At 35.6% G+C, this 21,914-nt stretch overlaps 1 protein-coding gene across 1 annotated transcript in view; it reads left to right on the top strand.

The window, feature by feature from the left end:
- LOC132559563 (oxygen-dependent coproporphyrinogen-III oxidase-like) overlaps nt 1–21,914 on the top strand; it is a 38,739-nt gene that overhangs the window by 11,790 nt on the left and 5,035 nt on the right. Inside the window, exons 3-11 of the mRNA XM_060224193.1 lie at nt 2,636–2,696; nt 2,996–3,076; nt 5,048–5,098; nt 6,552–6,626; nt 7,198–7,319; nt 8,534–8,600; nt 9,433–9,558; nt 10,194–10,305; nt 11,116–11,195. Coding sequence (XP_060080176.1) covers nt 2,636–2,696; nt 2,996–3,076; nt 5,048–5,098; nt 6,552–6,626; nt 7,198–7,319; nt 8,534–8,600; nt 9,433–9,558; nt 10,194–10,305; nt 11,116–11,195 — 775 coding nt within the window. The remainder of the gene's footprint in view (nt 1–2,635; nt 2,697–2,995; nt 3,077–5,047; nt 5,099–6,551; nt 6,627–7,197; nt 7,320–8,533; nt 8,601–9,432; nt 9,559–10,193; nt 10,306–11,115; nt 11,196–21,914) is intronic.

The raw sequence follows: 21,914 nt of genomic DNA, 5'->3' as shown, positions 1-21,914 counted from the left end.
TAATATTTCAGAACTTGTTTTCATCAAGCTAGCTAGTAGCAGTTTTGTATGTGTGTAAGCATGTATGTTGATTGTAAAGTGTTGCAAAGTGGCACTGCATTGTACTGCAGGTGAAATCTGAAGGTGCATGTATGTGGTAGGATTTAAAAAATGGTCAATGTTCATAGAAGGATTGATGGTCAGTTTTGTTGCACCTTTTGCAAATGTTTCATGAACTGCTTTGCAGTTCACTTTGTTTGCATGAGGTTCACTTCTCTTCATCAGTTCATGCAAGCAACAAAATAGACAATCTACCCTTAAATATTGACAGTGGAATGATAATAAAGTGACTTTATCATCAAGTTTCACCCAATCAGAATGTCATGCAGGCGGATGACAAGTCAGCAATTCAGTCCCATTCATAAGAATGCCTTTTTTTGTCTCAGAAAATAACTCTTAAAGTCAGTTATTTATTGATCAATTATAGAAATATTTGTCATGCTACATGATGCCAAACTTAATATTTTAGAGGGATAATGTTTAAAATCTAATTAAAACCTCTGTTGAGTCTCAGGAAGGCCAGGGCTTATACAGACCAATCAGTTTTGAGGGTACATGATGTTGTTAATACAAAACAACAAATGAATAACAGCTGATTATATCTATAAACATTTATTCTCTTACACAAAGCTTTAGCAACTCTAACAGATGTATCAGGTACATAATCTCATACCTTACTCACAAACACAACAGCATATAATATTTCACACAATATTTATGTATATATCTGTATGCTGTATGGTCTAACTACCAAATCTGGGAATGCAGTCTGTAGCTTTCATTCAAAGGTCCCACAGCTTGATATCATAAAGAAAGAAAGAATCTCTCCTCAACATCAAATAATGATTATATGATGTCAAAATGCTTCTGTCGACAACATAGTTGATCTGCCTTATGGTATCAGAATTTCATGGAGCTGATCTGCCTTATGGTATCAGAATTTCATGGCAAGTGTCGACAACACCATGATGATGAGTATGTACAGCTTCTATAAACTATGAAGTGCATACAATGGTCATAAATGATGACCACTTTGTACAACGCTACACTGAGTTTGTAGCATACAGGTTTCCATAACCTCCATAAACTCTTGAATACACATATGAAGATCTCTCTGAGCAGTATGGGCTTCCATAGTTCTCAGTCAAACAATAGGTATTCATTGGAATCATGGGGTTGGTAAAAGCTACAACAGATTAATAAGGTCCTATGACTAATTATAATAATGTTACCAATATATTCATCAAAATATAGCATTCTAAACTGTGAACTTTTACATTACCTAATAGATATATACATATATTATATTCAATATTTGTGTGGACTTTCATATTATATATTATATACTTTATCTATGTGCATGCACATGAACATCAGAACTAAACCTTGGAACCTAAATGTAGGACATTGTCACTGACAATATCCCTAGACATTCAAATAGTTGTAAACAACTTGTACCCCATAGAATACTACTACTTGGTCACCTTCATCATGTATTACTTACCTATAAGTAACACACTACCAAACACCTGACCAAGATCATATGTAGGCGTTAATATACCACAATACATTGTTTATGACACTCTGAATGAAGCACATTTGCACGCAAATTAACCTAACGTGAAGTACACTGAAAAATCCATTAGTACTTTCTGTGATCAGTGTTTCACACTGGTACTATTATGGCATGCACTGCCACACCTGTATTTCTGTATTGCATACCTGTTTTCAAATCCTGGCATGCACTGCCACTCCTGCATTTCTGTATTTCATTCTTGTTTTCAAATATGTCTCTGTATGTGCATTGGTTCTCTACCATACTATAAACTTGACTGCAGAGAGAGAGTGAATATGACAAAATAGAATTCTCATTTTCATAAAATTGGCAAATAGAATATCGAAGGACAATATGTGGAAACCAAAGGTAAATAATTTCAAATAATTAGGCCAAAAGTTTATAAGTAAAGATGAAGCCTATTACACATACACCAGCTCAACAAATGCACCCTGAAATGATGACTTCCTGTCTATTTTGGGCTGACCATGGCTTTTTGAGATTAGGTCTCCGTTCATTGCTTTGCTTCCTCCAAATATATATAAAGTAGTTCTAATAACTATCTTTCTTTCATTGGAGGAAGTAATGTTTTTCCACTCATTTGATGTCCATTATTCCCTATACCATGCAAGTCTTTCATCTGATTTACCTGTTGCACAACAAGTTTCTTTCTAGAAATGCATCAAGCACCCTGTTTACATAATTTTTTCTTAAGAGTCCATTTTGAAGCAATTTTGTGTGTAGTTTTTCGTTGAGAATCCATTCTGTTTGATTTGGTCAAACATTCCAATTTTCGATAATCATGACAGTTTACTGCAAGCGCCCACCACTTCTTGGGCTGTTTTCTATTGATCTAGAAGTTGAAAATTTATTTGTTATGTCTGTAACTGTTAATTTGGATATTTTCAATATCATGCCGATCTTTCGATGAGAATAACAGCTCTAAAACATTCGTATTCCTGACATCCATGGTAATGGTGAATAAATGCATATAACAGCATGGAAATTAGTTTAACAAGAAAAACCTCTAAACTGTTACAGGTCATTACTTTTGGGAGGTACTGTTGGAACAGCGACAATCTTTCATCTTAAAGGTTTGCAGGTAGGGTTAGATTAATGATGTGTTTTTAATTTGGTCTAAAATCATTTATTTGAATTTCACTTGAACTGAAATGAAAATCATGAGACATAAATCATTTAAATGTTCGAATTTTTTGCATATTTCATTTGTTATATCATGCATAAAAGTTGCTTCATTGTTTAAGCTTTTTAATGGAAAACGAGTGATATTGTGTTACTTGTCTGTGTTTCAACATGGAACATTTATTTGCTTTAAAGAAAGCTACACCAACACACTCTGGTGAGCAAAAATGTTTTTAGGGAACATGTCTCTATATCTAGGTTTATGCAGCATCCAAAACAGATATCAAAAGGTCGGCCTGGATGACGGATCCAATCACAGATGTCATTACGTTAGAGGAGGTGAGTGATCCACGCAAGCTTCAGAGCCAAGATATTTGGGTTATTGTGTAGAAATATATATTCTCAGCTAAATCTAGGGTCAAAGATCAACATGAAATTTGAAGGGTAGAATTTTAAAATCAACTTCAAAATACTTGGGTATTTGGCCACCTCAGTTGGAATGCTATTTAAAGAGGTTTGGTTATATTTTCTGAAATCAGCATTGCTAAAGATGCCACAGGAACAGAAAGCAGAAATGATATTATAGTGTATGAGCTATTATACCCCAACTCGTGGAATAATACAACAGTATAAACTTCGCCAATGACACATAAAAATTAATTACTAGAGTTGCATTTTTTGACTGGTAAAACAAGAGTGAAAAGTCAACCTTTTCGCCCACCCTTCATCCTACGGTTGGCTATTCAAATCGCTCTACATCTAGGATGTGTCATCCATTTGTAAGCAATTTTTATTATTGGTTTATCTTGAGAAGTCCTGGATGGATTTTTCTCAATGGTCATATGTATGTTACCGTTTGTTCTTAGTTTTGCTGTGATAATTTTGGGACTTATCAGAAAATTCAATTGGCAGAGAGGTGGCTATCTTTGATTTTGATATTGAAAGTTTGTTATCACTGTATCTCAAAGAATACAGGAGGATTAGTATGTAAGTTCTCCTTCTTCCTTTGTTGTGCCCATTCAATTTTGGGACTGATCAGAAAATGAAAATGGCTTGCAGGTAGCCATCGTGGATTTTTATCGTGAAAGGTTGTTATCACTGTTTTGTGAGAAGTACTAGAAGGATCTTTCTCAATTTTTGTATGTAGGTTCCCTTTGGTCTGTGGTTGTGCTCTGGAGATTTTGGGATTGATTAGAAAAACAAAATGGCTGATGGATGGCTGTCATGTGTTCTAGCCTTGAAAGTTTATTATCTCAGATTCATAACAAGTACTAGATGGATCTTTTTTAAAATTTTATATATAGGTTCCCCTTGGTCCTTGTGCCCTTTTGTTGTGGGACTGATCAGAAAAGCAAACTGGCTGATAGGCAATTATCTTGAATTTGATAAAGATTGTTATCCCTATTTTTGGAGGTATTTCAAAGAAGTGTTTTGAAATTCCATATAATTAAGAGCAAGAACAGAGGTAAGAATAGAAAAGAAGGGGAAAGATTAAGCTTTAAAGAATGAATAACTAACCAATGGCTAGTACTAAGATTTTTCTGGGACTTTGAGTTACAAAATGAAAGTAGAATACTCCTAATTGTTTCATTAGTCATTGATTTTGATATTCTCATCAGTCTACCCTTACTATTAAAGACAAAAGATGTACACAACAATGCATGTAAATGTAATTCGAAAGCCAGTAGTTATACTGTGTATCTTTGCTTTGCAACTATCGATTCCATTTATAATAAAGCGTTAAAATTCTCTATAGTAATTGATAATGAAATATTGATACTTAAAAATGAATGGTGTTGACGTCGATAAAAGACAAGGAAATGTCAGAAGAGATCTTTTGCAGGTTACAAAGTGTATTAAGGCTTCATAGATAGGTCACAAGCTCTAACTTATTTGACAAATTTTGAGGCAAGTTATTTCAGTATACTGATACCAATAATAAACATTTAAGAGTGTTCATGACCATGCATATGAATATTGATGATGGATATGGTAAATTGAATGAATGACGGAAGAAACAACAGCTTGAGATGGTGACTCTGTTGATACTGAATTAGTCTGCATACCAATAAACTTGACATCCCTGATATACCATCGTAAAACACAAACTATCAGTGTCAGGTATCTGTGTTTATACATTAGTGTTACTTTCACTTTGATGTTTATACTTGTGGTAATTGTAGGACTAATAGTTGTGATGGTTGGTAAGGTCATATTCTATCAAATTCAATACTGCTGAGTATGTTATAACTAATGGCTTTAAATGCTTCTCATATCTTAATAGCATCTCCATTTTGTGTCATTGTACAGAATCCCACCTCAATGAGAACCAAGATGGAGATGATGATAATGAGAATACAGGTAGGTTTTAATAAGGATAATAAGGATACAGGTAAGTAATATAAGTATAGTAAGTAACATATAGGTATCACAGCTTTCATATGTGTAAACATTGATACATTAGGTTTTAAAGTACAGTTTTCTGATTCATCTTGTTCATTTATGGATCATAAATTTACTAGAAGTGTACCGTATTTGTTCTAGAATGTACATCCCAAGTAACTGTGTCCCTAAATCTAAAATGGGAGATGGGTTCATGTTATTACATGATAATAAAATGTTATTAATTTCTAATGATATACAGTCAAACTTAAATGTTTTGAAGTTAACTGGACTGCAAAAGAAACTTTGATACATTGAGACTTTGAATCATTCGTGGTGGGTTATATCAACACTTTCATGTTCATGGCTATATATAGTTGATGACACAATATTCATACTTGAATGAACACAACAAATACCCAAACGCAAGCTTAAATGAAAAGATGTATTTTGATCTTAAGAAATTTTCATTCATGAAAAAATAGGAACAAAACTTTAAATAGAAATCAACGAGAAATAGACAACACATGCTGACATTTACATTCTCGCCTTCATGTCACACAGTATATGTATTTTACGGTTTAGTTTTAGATGAAATGACGCAGAGCATTAAAGTGGTTGTCACAAGTAACAGTAATTATTTTAAGACTGGTACTAAAACATTATAGGTACTAATGAATTTTACCCTTATAGTACTGTTCAGGTAAATGTTTAGTTTGAATCATGATGTGTCAATGACTGTGTTATAGCTAACGGTCCATGAAAAAACTTTGATTCGTCGATAAGTCCAATTTGTAAAACTTTGATTCATAAAGGGGTAAGTTAGTTGTAATATATAAGAATAAAATTCGGGACCGTAAAAAACTTGTACATGTAGAGAAATTTGAATTATCAAAGTTTGATTAATAGAAGTTTGACTGTAGTTAAACATGTTATCAAGCTTATTGGTAGTGATGATAATATGGATTAATGTATTACAGAGTTTATTCAAGAAAAGTATATTATCCCTGTTCCATTTCACAAAATGGCTGAAATTTGTTAAAATACTCCACTTCTGAAGACCAAAGTGTATGACCATTAAGGAATGCTGTAAATTTTGCCAATAAAAATGACGTTTACCTTATTTTAATTCACAGAGGTCAGAGTTATGAAAACATTCTATGCAGCTTATTATGAAAACTTTAATACTTATCAGACTTGCATCTTCAATAGTAAAGAAACCTAGACAAACATACTTGATGTCAAATTCTGCTAATTACCATGTAAATCTAAATTCCTTGAACAGTTTCCCTTTATGTCGGCTTAAATTAGAAAAGTATAATTGATTTACTGTTGTTAGATAGTAACATCATAGTTAAGTCATTGATAATATCATAATATGAAAGTTTACTGCATGTGTGATTTGTCATATGAAACAATGTTGTTGTTAAAGGGAGAAATATGTAAAGCCCTGGAGGATATAGATGGTGATAAAAAGTTCTTGGTGGACCGATGGCAAAGAAAAGAGGTAAGCTATAACTAGATTCTCCCATCATTGTCTTCTGTTATAGCTTACTCAAATTACTGGTATCTTGGCTTCATCCTGTGTAACTATCAAGTGCATGTCAAAATCACCTTCTTCCTCTTGATAGATCATGAAAATTAAGTTGTACCAATTGTTTAAATGAGTGTTACACTGTTGTGAGATGAGTCTTGTCCTTTTGTTGTTGGTGTTTTTCCTATGTTTTAGTTATTGTTGTACCGATGTTGAGGTGGCTTTTGTCCCTTTTTGTATTTATTGTTGTAACAGTGTTGTAGTGAGTGTTGTCCATGTGTTGTTGGCATTTTTCTCCTGTGTTGTAATGGGTATTTCCCCTTTGTTTTAGAGAGTGTTCTATCTGTCTCTGTGTTGTAATGAGTGTTGTCCCTGTTTAAGTGATCGTTGTTCATACATATGCTCTTGTTAGTGTTGTCTGTGTTGTAGTAGGTGTTGTCTTTGTGTTGAATGTTGTTGCTGTGTTGTATGGCCTGTTGTCCTTGAGGTAATTTTTGTGTTTCAGCCTTATGTCATTGTGATTCAATGTGATATCTCTCTGTAGGGAGGAGGAGGAATATCCTGTGTCCTTCAGGATGGAAATGTGTTTGAGAAAGCTGGAGTGAATATTTCTGTTGTTCATGGCAATCTACCTCCAGGTGCTGTTCAGCAAATGAGAGCAGAAAGGTAAGACTCTCCACTAATCAAGTTCACAGGGAATGTTGAAACAAGGTCAGTCCATTCATTTGGTCATTTGTTTATACTGCTGGATAATAATGATCATAAAATAATAGATAAATTCATGCAGGAAGGATTGTTCTGCTGAAGTGTGTGACAACTGATTCAGTTTATTTGTAAATTGAGAAAGTATGCTACTTTGTAAGGTGGTGTGTAAGCAAATTAGTGCATTGATATTGTCTCTTTGTTCAGCTTAATGTCAAAGATATAGTGGTTAGAGTGGAATTTCATCAACAAGCTTCATTGAGCTTTTACATAGATACATAGATTTATTCTGACAAGGTACAGAAACTATGTACAGGATTAGCAATCCATTGATAGTCAGCTCTTTATACAATTTATACTAAAATAAAGTTCACAGCTTAATTCTTTCTTTGAAACAATACTTCTGTGGCTGGTTTTTCCAATGTTCATCTAGATTATATTCAAATTGTTTAACTGTTGTTGCATTTACAACATTTTAGTCATAGATGTATTGGTATGTGTTGAAATAGAACTTCAGGGATATAGTGGTAAGGGTGGAAACAAAACTCATTCAGCTTTATGTCAGGGATATTCTGTTTAGAATTGAATTTCATCATCAAACTTATATGTATCTTAGAATGACATAAGTGTTGCATTCTTAAATATATCATCATGATCCTCTATATTTATGTTGATTGCTTATCATACTTTTTATTTAATAAGATTTCGAAAATTCTGAGGCAAAAGATGTAGTTGCAGTTTTTGCTAAAGCTAGTCTTCAGGATTGATAGCCTGGAATCAGTGAACATTTCATTTTAATAAGACAATTGACCAATGTTTTAAGAACATGAGTATGATGTATTCAAAATTGTCAAACAACTTCTTTTAATTGTGAATTGCAAGAAGCCGCTGGGACAAACACATAAGAGTAGATATTGAAATAGTAACAACCTGGTACTTATTTGCAATGCTATTAAACAGTAGTAGGTATTGAACAGCAATAGATGTTGAAATAGTTTTGTTTTGGGAAATACTACAGAACAAGAGTAGATATAAAAAGGATTCTTTCTTAAAAATACTACTGAACAGAGTAGAAATAGGTGATATTGTTATCAAGTGTGCAATTATTGACATATGAATTTGGTATGCAGAAGGCAGTAAGATATATTCAGCTTGACATATGTTTCCTTTGTTTTTAGAGGGAAGATTCTTGAGGGCACCACTTTACCTTTCTTTGCAACTGGAATCAGTGCTGTAATACATCCGGTATGTTTAATGGTCACTAATGTTACACAATCTGAATTTTCTATTAGAAGACATCTTAACCAAACAATAAATAACAGTCGTCAACTTTCTTTCTCTCTACCTATTTACAGGATGCTTTTTAGCTCACCTGCCTGTAGGGCAAGTGAGCTTATGCTGTTGCACAGCATCTGTAGTCTGACGTCAACTTTTCCCTTTAAATAACTTCTTCTCAACAACCAAGAGGCCCAGGCTCTTGATATGGGCCTGCAGCATGCTGGAATGAAGGGCTATGAAGTCTGTTCTAAGGAATCACTTTGACCTACCTTCAAGATCACAGGGGTCAAATGTTTTGAAAACTTGAAACTTCCTCTTTTCAAAAGTCAATGGGCCCTGAGTCATGGAATTGGTGTTGTAGCATGCTTGGGAAAAATTGATTGAGCTGAAAAAGTCTTCTTTTCAATTTGGAGATTATGTGGTACCATTGCGCTCCTTGATTTTAGCCTCAATTCTCTCCATGGACAGTTTTAGTTAAAAACCATGGTGATTGTGGTCCATTTTCAGTCTTCATAGATACTGTTGTTAATATTTTAAATAATTTGGTAGAAAACATCTTGATGAGGCAGAGATAATGTTTGAAAAACTTTTTAGGTAATATATATCTTTGGGAGTGATTCAGGCCCTTCCGACCTTTTGTTGATGTAGAGCTATTTATGCTTAAGAAAATGAATGATAATGTTATGCTTAAGATCACTGCCCCATCTCTCAGATAAAAGAATCCTTGTGTGATTCATTTGTAAAAGTGCTTGATGAGAAAAAGATGCATATTAATTTTTTCCTATGCTTTGTTTTGTAGAAAAATCCTAATGTTCCAACAATCCATTTTAATTACCGTTACTTTGAGGTAACAGATAAGACAGGTAAAACTCAGTGGTGGTTTGGAGGTGGCACTGATCTTACACCATCATACCTGGATAAGAAGGTAAGTATTGACTTCAATTCCCATTTACCTGATTGACTCGTTATGCTTACAGATTACATCTTACCATGATTTAAGTAGTCAATCTCTACAGTATGTATGATATTAATCTGAAAGTTTAAAAGTGTGTAAACAGTCTATGAAATAAAAACTTACAGGCTAAGGCAAGGATCAGTTTTAGGGCCATACCTATTTCTGGTCTATGGAAAATTACTACTGGTTTATAGAAAAATTTAGGTTTCCAGCTATCAGTGTACATCTGTATGGCCTATTTAACTTGTTTTTTTTGGTCTGATGCTCAGTTTTTTACCTCAAACCATGGCACATCCAGAATATTCAGACCAATAGTTATACTCCTTGGTGTAGCCATATATGTACATTGCATCATATGATATGAAGAGAGATAATTTGAAAAAATTTGATAATTGAAAAAAAAAAAAAAGAAATGAGATCTGACAGCTGGCAACCCTGAAGATCATTTTCTTCTTCGTAATTTGTATACATTTTTAACTGAAGAATAAGACATTACTGTCTTTGTACAAGTAGGAGGACAAAACACAGGTTACTCCAATCTGAAAATTGGAGAGGATATGTTAATCAGTAATTAAACAGATGGTGTGTCCATTTTTTATCTACAGGATGTCATCCATTTTCACCAAACACTGAAGACAGCCTGCGATAAACACAGTAAAAACTACTATCCTAAGTTTAAAAAATGGTGTGACGATTACTTCACAATCAAACACAGGGGTAAGTTCATGTAGCATTATCTCTTATTGAATTATATACATAGCACACTTTGAATTAATTATATACAATAGGTTTTGGGGGGTGGCAAGTGCATTGAATTATGGTACAGCTTGTGGAATGGGGGGAGGGGTGGGCATTGAATCATACAATGGTTGGAAGTATGGGGAGGGATGGGCATTGAATCATACAATGGTTGGAAATGGGGGGAGGGATGGGCTTTGAATCATACAATGGTTGGAAGTAGGGGGAGGGATGGGCTTTGAATCATACAATGGTTGGAAGTAGGCGGAGGGATGGGCATTGAATCATACAATGGTTGGAAGTAGGGGGAGGGATGGGCATTGAATCATACAATGGTTGTAAGTGGGGGGAGGGATGGGCATTGAATCATACAATGGTTGAAAGTGGGGGGAGGGATGGGCATTGAATCATACAATGGTTGGAAATGGGGTTGGGGGTCCAATAGCTCAGTATGCAAATGTCCTCCCTTATGATGTTCAGTGAGGTATCCATTAAGCAACTGTAGTAACTATAAGGAGACACAATCTCAAAACATGGCTGGCTGTTGACAGAATGATAAACCAGCATGTATTTTAATAAACAGAACAAATACACTATAGGTGACTATCACATACATTTGTTATTACTTGTTACACCAGTAACATTTGAATGTCATTACCCATCATTTTCTCACAGATGAAACTTATGCCCTTTATTTAGCTTTTGTTTAATTGAAACTTTAATGAAAAAAGGTTCTTACAAACCAGTGCCCATTGTAACCTGAAGAACAAGTGTTGTTACATTTTGTAGGTGAGAAGAGAGGAGTCGGTGGCATTTTCTTTGATGACCTCGATAATGGAACACAAGCAGAGATTTTCAAGTTTGTAACAGTAAGTGGTGAAAGGTTTCATGGTAATTATAACCTGTTTTAACTTATTAATTAGCTCACCTGCATGAAGTGCAAATAAACTTATGCTGTGGCATGTCCTTCATCTATCAGTCTGTTTGTTGTCTGATGTCAACTTTTCCCTTTAAACAACTATTCCTATATAAACAAAAAGGCCAAATACTGATATTGGGGTTGCAGCATATTGGGATGAAAAGCTACCAAATTTGTTCCAAGGAATGACCTTGACACACTTTAAAAGTCAAAAGGGTACAAAATCTTTAAACAACATCTTCACAATGACCAAATGGCTATGGGCTCTAATGTTGTACCCATATCATGTAAGGATGAAGAGCTACTAAGTTCAGTAAAATAACTGATCTTTGTCCACTCTCAAGGTCTAAGAGACCCATTGTGTAAAATTTTCAAACAACTACTCAATAACCTAATGCCCACGGCACTGATTCGTAGCTTGGTGCACACAGGGATTAAAAGTTAATACGGTTGTTTAAATTCAAGAGAGTCTTAATAATGGGCCAATAGAATGCTTTGATGAAAGACTACCAACTCTGTTCAAGGTCACGGGTCAAATGTGTCAAGAAATTATTTTTAATAATTAATAGGCTTTGAGCTAAGGTATTGGCGCAGGTTTGGGGAATGCACTTTCAAATTTGCATAAATAGACTATATAAGGTGCAGAACATGTGAGCGATTTGCTCATTTTCCTTGTTTTAAATGGAAGTATGGTTACATTGCTAAATTTTTAAGTCTCAATCTAGATTTTAGCTTATGTATTTAACATATTGTATTGAAATTTAGAAATGATATGACAAATGATGGAAATAAGATAATGGCTGACTGACATTCTCCAGTATAACCAGTATTAAATTTGTACATGCCATATCTCCCAGTCAAAGACTAAATTATTGTCTAACTGCATGACATTTAGTTATATTTAGTGATTACGTAATCAGCCTGTTTAACTAGTGGTCATAAATATCTAACTCTATGCATTCACTTGTGTGCAGTTTGCCATTAGAAATTGGAATTTTTACTATTAATGAAAGGCAGTTTTTTTTCAAACTACACTGTCTGGAAAACAAGGTTTTGGGTTGTTTTGAGAGAATTTTGCTCATGATCGGTAACCATTATGCCAACATTTTTCAATGTCACTTCAGGCCACAAAAACAATCTAACAAATTCCAGCCAGTATGAGGCAGTAGAATAATAGATTGAGGATGGTAGATTTTACTGTTGTGCAGATAGTGAATTTCATGGTATTGATTTGTCTGTAATAGTGAAAAAATTGGTGAATACGTAAAGTTTAAAAAAGTGGTTAAGATAAAAAATATTTTAAAAAGTTTCCTGTCTTAGGTTTCCTTTCTTACAAAGCTTTATGTTAAGCAGAATGCTGATAAGAATCAGAAACATTTGTGATCATATTGTATGTATGAAAAAATTAGTTAAAACCCTTTATATCCTGAAATATAACTTACAATTGATAAACAGCTATTCTACATTACCACAAAGACAATATACACACTGAATGTCCCTACATTACGACAAAGACAATATACACACTGAATGTCCCTACAACACCACAAAGACAATATACACACTGAATGTCCCTACAACACCATAAAGACAATATACACACTGAATGTCCCTACAACACCACAAAGACAATATACACACTGAATGTCCCTACATTACCACAAAGACAATATACACACTGAATGTCCCTACGACACTACAAAGACAATATACACACTGAATGTCTCTACATTACCACAAAGACAATATACACACTGAATGCCACACAAAGACAATACACACATTAAATATCCCTACAACACCACAAAGACAATATACACACTGAATGTCCCTACATTACGACAAAGACAATATACACACTGAATGTCCCTACAACACCACAAAGACAATATACACACTGAATGTCCCTACATTACCACAAAGACAATATACACACTGAATGTCCCTACAACACCACAAAGACAATATACACACTGAATGTCCCTACATTACCACAAAGACAATATACACACTGAATGTCCCTACATTACCACAAAGACAATATACACACTGAATGCCACACAAAAGACAATATACACACTGAATGTCCCTACAACACCACAAAGACAATATACACACTGAATGTCCCTACAACACCACAAAGACAATATACACACTGAATGTCCCTACAACACCACAAAGACAATATACACACTGAATGTCCCTACAACACCACAAAGACAATATACACACTGAATGTCCCTACATTACCACAAAGACAATATACACACTGAATGTCCCTACAACACCACAAAGACAATATACACACTGAATGTTACCACAAAGTCCCTACAATATACACACTGAATGCCACATTCCACAAAGACAATATACACACTGAATGTCCCTACATTACCACAAAGACAATATACACACTGAATGTCCCTACATTACCACAAAGACAATATACACACTGAATGCCACACAAAGACAATATACACACTGAATGTCCCTACAACACCACAAAGACAATATACACACTGAATGTCCCTACAACACCACAAAGACAATATACACACTGAATGTCCCTACATTACCACAAAGACACACACAAACACAAAGACAATATACACACTGTGCCACTACAACACCACAAAGACAATATACACACTGAATGTCCCTACATTACCACAAAGACAATATACACACTGAATGTCCACACAAAGACAATACACACTTACACAAAGACAATATACACACTGAATGTCCCTACATTACCACAAAAAGACAATATACACACTGAATGTCCCTACAAGACAACACCACAAAGACAATATACACACTGAATGACACACAAAACACAATATACACACTGAATGACCCGACAACACCACAAACACAATATACACACTGAATGTCCCTACATTAACACTGACCACAAAGACAATATACACACTGAATGCCACACACCACAAAGACAATATACACACTGAATGTCCCTACATTACCAATATACAAAGACAATATACACACTGAATGTCCCTACAACACCACAAAGACAATATACACACTGAATGTCCCTACAACACCACAAAGACAATATACACACTGAATGCCACACAAAGACAATATACACACTGAATGTCCCTACAACACCACAAAGACAATATACACACTGAATGCCACACAAAGACAATATCCACACTGAATGTCCCTACAACACTACAAAGACAATATACACACTAAATGTCCCTACAACACCACAAAGACAATATACACACTGAATGTCCCTACATTACCACAAAGACAATATACACACTGAATGTCTCTACATTACCACAAAGACAATATACACACTGAATGTCTCTAAATTACCACAAAGACAATATACACACTGAATGTCCCTACAACACCACAAAGACAATATAAACACTGAATGTCTCTAGAACACCACCAAGACAATATAAACACTGAATGTCCCTACAACACCACAAAGACAATATACACCCTGAATGTCCCTACAACACCACAAAGACAATATAAACACTAAATATCTCTACATTACCACAAAGACAATATACACACTGAATGTCCCTACATTACCACAAAGACAATATACACACTGAATGTCCCTACAAAAACTCAAAGACAATATACACACTGAATGTCCCTACAACACCACAAAGACAATATACACACTGAATGTCCCTACAAAAACACAAAGATAATATACACACTAAATGTCCCTACAACACCACAAAGACAATATACACACTGAATGTCCCTACAAAAACACAAAGATAATATACACACTAAATGTCCCTACAACACCACAAAGACAATATACACACTGAATGTCCCTACATTACCACAAAGACAATATACACACTGAATGTCCATACGACACTACAAAGACAATACACACATTAAATATCCCTACAACACCACAAAGACAATATACACACTGAATGTCTCTACAACACCACAAAGACAATATACACACTGAATGCCACACAAAGACAATATACACACTGAATGTCCCTTCATTACCACAAAGACAATATACACACTGAATGCCCCTACGACACTACAAAGACAATACACACATTAAATATCCCTACAACACCACAAAGACAATATACACACTGAATGTCCTTACAACACCACAAAGGCAATGTACACACTGAATGTCTCTACAACACCACAAAGACAATATACACACTGAATGTCTCTACAACACCACAAAGACAATCACACTGAATGCCACACAAAGACAATATACACACTGAATGTCCCTACAACACCACAAAGACAATATACACACTAAATGTCCCTACAACACCACAAAGACAATATACACACTGAATGTCCCTACATTACCACAAAGACAATATACACACTGAATGCCACACAAAGACAATATACACACTGAATGTCCCTACAACACCACAAAGACAATATACACACTGAATGTCCCTACGACACTACAAAGACAATACACACATTAAATATCCCTACAACACCACAAAGACAATATACACACTGAATGTCCCTACATTACCACAAAGACAATATACACACTGAATGTCCCTACATTACCACAAAGACAATATACACACTGAATGTCCCTACGACACCACAAAGACAATACACACATTAAATATCCCTACAACACCACAAAGACAATATACACACTGAATGTCCCTACGACACTACAAAGACAATACACACATTAAATATCCCTACAACACCACAAAGACAATGTACACACTGAATGTCTCTACAACACCACAAAGACAATATTACACACTGAATGTCCCTACAAAAACTCAAAGACAATATACACACTGAATGTCCCTACAACACCACAAAGACAATATACACCCTGAATGTCCCTACAACACCACAAAGACAATATAAACACTAAATGTCTCTACATAACCACAAAGACAATATACACACTTAATGTCCCTACATTACCACAAAGACAATATACACACTGAATGTCCCTACAAAAACTCAAAGACAATATACACACTGAATGTCCCTACAACACCACAAAGACAATATACACACTGAATGTCCCTACAAAAACACAAAGATAATATACACACTGAATGTCTCTACATTACCACAATGACAATATACACACTGAATGTCCCTACATTACCACAAAGACAATATACACACTGAATGTCCCTACACACTACAACACCACAAAGACAACTTACACACTGAATGTCCCTACAACACCACAAAGACAATATACACACTGAATGTCCCTACAACACCACAAAGACAATATACACACTGAATGTCCCTACAACACCACAAAGACAATATACACACTGAATGTCCCTACATTACCACAAAGACAATATACACACTGAATGTCCCTACATTACCACAAAGACAATATACACACTGAATGTCCCTACAACACCACAAAGACAATATACACACTGAATGTCCCTACAACACCACAAAGTCAATATACACACTGAATGTCCCTACATTACCACAAAGACAATATACACACTGAATGTCCCTACAACACCACAAAGACAATATACACACTGAATGTCCCTACAACACCACAAAGACAATATACACACTGAATGTCCCTATATACACACTGAATGTCCCACACTGAATGTCCCTACAACACCACAAAGACAATATACACACTGAATGTCCCTACATCACCACAAAGACAATATACACACTGAATGTCCCTACAACACCACAAAGACAATATACACACTGAATGTCCCTACAACAACACAAAGACAATATACACACTGAATGTCCCTACAACACCACAAAGACAATATACACACTGAAGACAATACACACAATATACACACTGAATGTCCCTACAACACCACAAAGACAATATACACACTGAATGTCCCTACATTAACACAAAGACAATATACACACTGAATGTCCCTACAACACCACAAAGACAATATACACACTGAATGTCCCTACAACACCACAAAGACAATATACACACTGAATGTCCCTACAACACCACAAAGACAATATACACACTGAATGTCCCTACAACACCACAAAGACAATATACACACTGAATGTCCCTACAACACCACAAAGACAATATACACACTGAATGTCCCTACAACACCACAAAGACAATATACACACTGAATGTCCCTACATTACCACAAAGACAATATACACACTGAATGCCACACAAAGACAATATACACACTGACAATATACACACTGAATGTCCCTACAACACCACAAAGACAATATACACACTGAATGTCACTACAACACCACAAAGACAATATACACACTGAATGTCCCTACAACACCACAAAGACAATATACACACTGAATGTCCAACACCACAAAGACAATATACACACTGAATGTCCCTACAACACCACAAAGACAATATACACACTGAATGTCTACAACACCACAAAGACAATATACCACTGACAACCACAAAGACAATATACACACTGAATGTCCCTACAACACCACAAAGACAATATACACACTGAATGTCCCTACAACACCACAAAGACAATATACACACTGAATGTCCCTACATTACCACAAAGACAATATACACACTGAATGTCCCTACGACACCACAAAGACAATACACACATTAAATATCCCTACAACACCACAAAGACAATATACACACTGAATGTCCCTACAGCACCACAAAGACAATATTACACACACCACAAAGACAATGTCACACTGAATGTCTCCTACAACACCACAAAGACAATATACACACTGAATGTCCCTACAACACCACAAAGACAATATACACACTGAATGTCCCTACAACACCACAAAGACAATATACACACTGAATGTCCCTACATTACCACAAAGACAATATACACACTAAATACAATATACACACTGAATGTCCCTACAAACAAAGACAATATACACACTGAATGTCCCTACAAAAACTCAAAGACAATATACACACTGAATGTCCCTACAACACCACAAAGACAATATACACACTGAATGTCCCTACAAAAACACAAAGATAATATACACACTGAATGTCTCTACATTACCACAATGACAATATACACACTGAATGTCCCTACATTACCACAAAGACAATATACACACTGAATGTCCCTACGACACTACAAAGACAATACACACATTAAATATCCCTACAACACCACAAAGACAATGTACACACTGAATGTCCCTACAACACCACAAAGACAATATACACACTGAATGTCTACAACACCACAAAAACAATATACACACTGAATGTCTACAACACCACAAAGACAATATACAAACTGAATGTCCCTACATTACCACAAAGACAATATACACACTGAATGTCCCTACATTACCACAAAGACAACATACACACTGAATGTCCCTACAACACCACAAAGACAATATACACACTGAATGTCCCTACAACACCACAAAGTCAATATACACACTGAATGTCCCTACATTACGACAAAGACAATATACACACTAAATGTCCCTACAACACCACAAAGACAATATACACACTGAATGTCCCTACATTACCACAAAGACAATATACACACTGAATGTCCCTACAACACCACAAAGACAATATACACACTGAATGTCCCTACATTACCACAAAGACAATATACACACTGAATGTCCCTACATTACCACAAAGACAATATACACACTGAATGTCCCTACAACACCACAAAGACAATATACACACTGAATGTCCCTACAACACCACAAAGACAATATACACACTGAATGCCACACAAAGACAATATACACACTGAATGTCCCTACAACACCACAAAGACAATATACACACTGAATGTCCCTACATTACCACAAAGACAATATACACACTGAATGCCACACAAAGACAATATCCACACTGAATGTCCCTACAACACCACAAAGACAATATACACACTGAATGTCCCTACAACACCACAAAGACAATATACACACTGAATGTCCCTACATTACCACAAAGACAATATACACACTGAATGTCCCTACAACACCACAAAGACAATATACACACTGAATGTCCCTACAACACCACAAAGACAATATACACACTGAATGTCCCTACAACACCACAAAGACAATATACACACTGAATGTCCCTACAACACCACAAAGACAATATACACACTGAATGTCCCTACATTACCACAAAGACAATATACACACTGAATGTCCCTACAACACCACAAAGACAATATACACACTGAATGTCCCTACAACACCACAAAGACAATATACACACTGAATGCCACACAAAGACAATATACACACTGAATGTCCCTACAACACCACAAAGACAATATACACACTGAATGTCCCTACATTACCACAAAGACAATATACACACTGAATGCCACACAAAGACAATATCCACACTGAATGTCCCTACAACACCACAAAGACAATATACACACTGAATGTCCCTACAACACCACAAAGACAATATACACACTGAATGTCCCTACATTACCACAAAGACAATATACACACTGAATGTCCCTACAACACCACAAAGACAATATACACACTGAATGTCCCTACAACACCACAAAGACAATATACACACTGAATGTCCCTACAACACCACAAAGACAATATACACACTGAATGTCCCTACAACACCACAAAGACAATATACACACTGAATGTCCCTACAACACCACAAAGACAATATACACACTGAATTGTCCCTACAACACCACAAAGACAATATACACACTGAATGTCCCTACAACACCACAAAGACAATATACACACTGAATGTCCCTACAACACCACAAAGACAATATACACACTGAATGTCCCTACAACACCACAAAGACAATATACACACTGAATGTCCCTACAACACCACAAAGACAATATACACACTGAATGTCTCTACAACACCACAAAGACAATATACACACTGAATGTCTACAACACCACAAAGACAATATACACACTGAATGTCCCTACATTACCACAAAGACAATATACACACTGAATGCCACACAAAGACAATATACACACTGAATGTCCCTACAACACCACAAAGACAATATACACACTAAATGTCCCTACAACACCACAAAGACAATATACACACTGAATGTCTACAACACCACAAAGACAATATACACACTGAATGTCTACAACACCACAAAGACAATATACACACTGAATGTCCCTACATTACGACAAAGACAATATACACACTGAATGTCCCTACAACACCACAAAGACAATATACAAACTGAATGTCCCTACATTGCCACAAAGACAATATACACACTGAATGTCCCTACATTGCCACAAAGACAATATACACACTGAATGTCCCTACAACACCACAAAGACAATATACACACTGAATGTCTACAACACCACAAAGACAATATACACACTGAATGTCCCTACATTACCACAAAGACAATATACACACTGAATGCCACACAAAGACAATATCCACACTGAATGTCCCTACAACACCACAAAGACAATATACACACTGAATGTCCCTACAACACCACAAAGACAATATACAAACTGAATGTCCCTACATTACCACAAAGACAATATACACACTGAATGTCCCTACAACACCACAAAGACAATATACACACTGAATGTCTCTACATTACCACAAAGACAATATACACACTGAATGTCCCTACAACACCACAAAGACAATATACACACTGAATGTCTCTACATTGCCACAAAGACAATATATACATTGATTCCAAAGATGAACACATGGAGTCTGCATTAACAGCTTTTTATTTGTGTTTAATTAATTCATACATTTTAAGATCCAATCAATGTCCTAAGAGTCTTAATACTAAAATGGTAGCATAATCTATTCTCTGATTCAGATGTGAAATGCTTTAGATGAACCACTCAATATCAGTCATTTTGGAAATGTCACACTTACATTACACTTGTATTATAACAACTTCTATTCTATCACACACATTATCATTGTTTTGTTAATGCTGTTTTTGGATTTGTCTATATTAGGTCATTGTAAGCATAAACTACATGAATCTTTTTGCTGAACCTTGTTAAGACAAAGGAAATCCAAGGGGAGGCTATTCTTCCTGTGAAGTCTACATTGTCCATATGATGCATTTTTTTGAGAATAATGTGTCTTTAAAGGGAACACCATTCATTTAAAAACCCCTGTGTCTTCATATTTGAGCACTTTGACATCTTCATAGTTGAAGATAGCCCAGATGATGTTGTCCGACTGTATACCTAAGGCTACAGGGCTATTGGTCCAGTCAACCAGCAGGGTCTTGAGGAAATGCCCTTCCCCACTTACCAACAGTATACAGTCGTTGTTAAAGTCTGCGATTATCAGGTCCCCTTTACTGTCATAACAAAGAGACCAGGGCTCGAATGGTGTTGGTCTGAGTAGAGAGTCATCTGGAAGTTTCTTTGTCTTACGGCGATAGTAGAACAGAAGATTAAGCTGGTTGTCCATCACTGCAACTCGTGGTTTGCCTTTGCCCTCATCTTCAACCCAATCAAAGTCTGCTACAGCAACGTTGCGAGTAATACGACATTGTGTGATGCTGCGGGGAGTGACAACAATTCTCTCCCCTTCCCTATCGATGGTGGCTGCGTGAATGACCTTACCCTGGAG

The sequence above is a fragment of the Ylistrum balloti genome, unplaced genomic scaffold (assembly GCF_031769215.1).
Source record: "Ylistrum balloti isolate Yb309-2 unplaced genomic scaffold, AGI_CSIRO_Ybal_v1 Utg370934, whole genome shotgun sequence".
NCBI classification, from domain to species: Eukaryota; Metazoa; Mollusca; class Bivalvia; order Pectinida; family Pectinidae; genus Ylistrum; species Ylistrum balloti.
The sequence above is the reverse complement of the archived record's forward strand: the minus strand, read 5'-3'. Positions and strand labels throughout refer to the sequence as shown.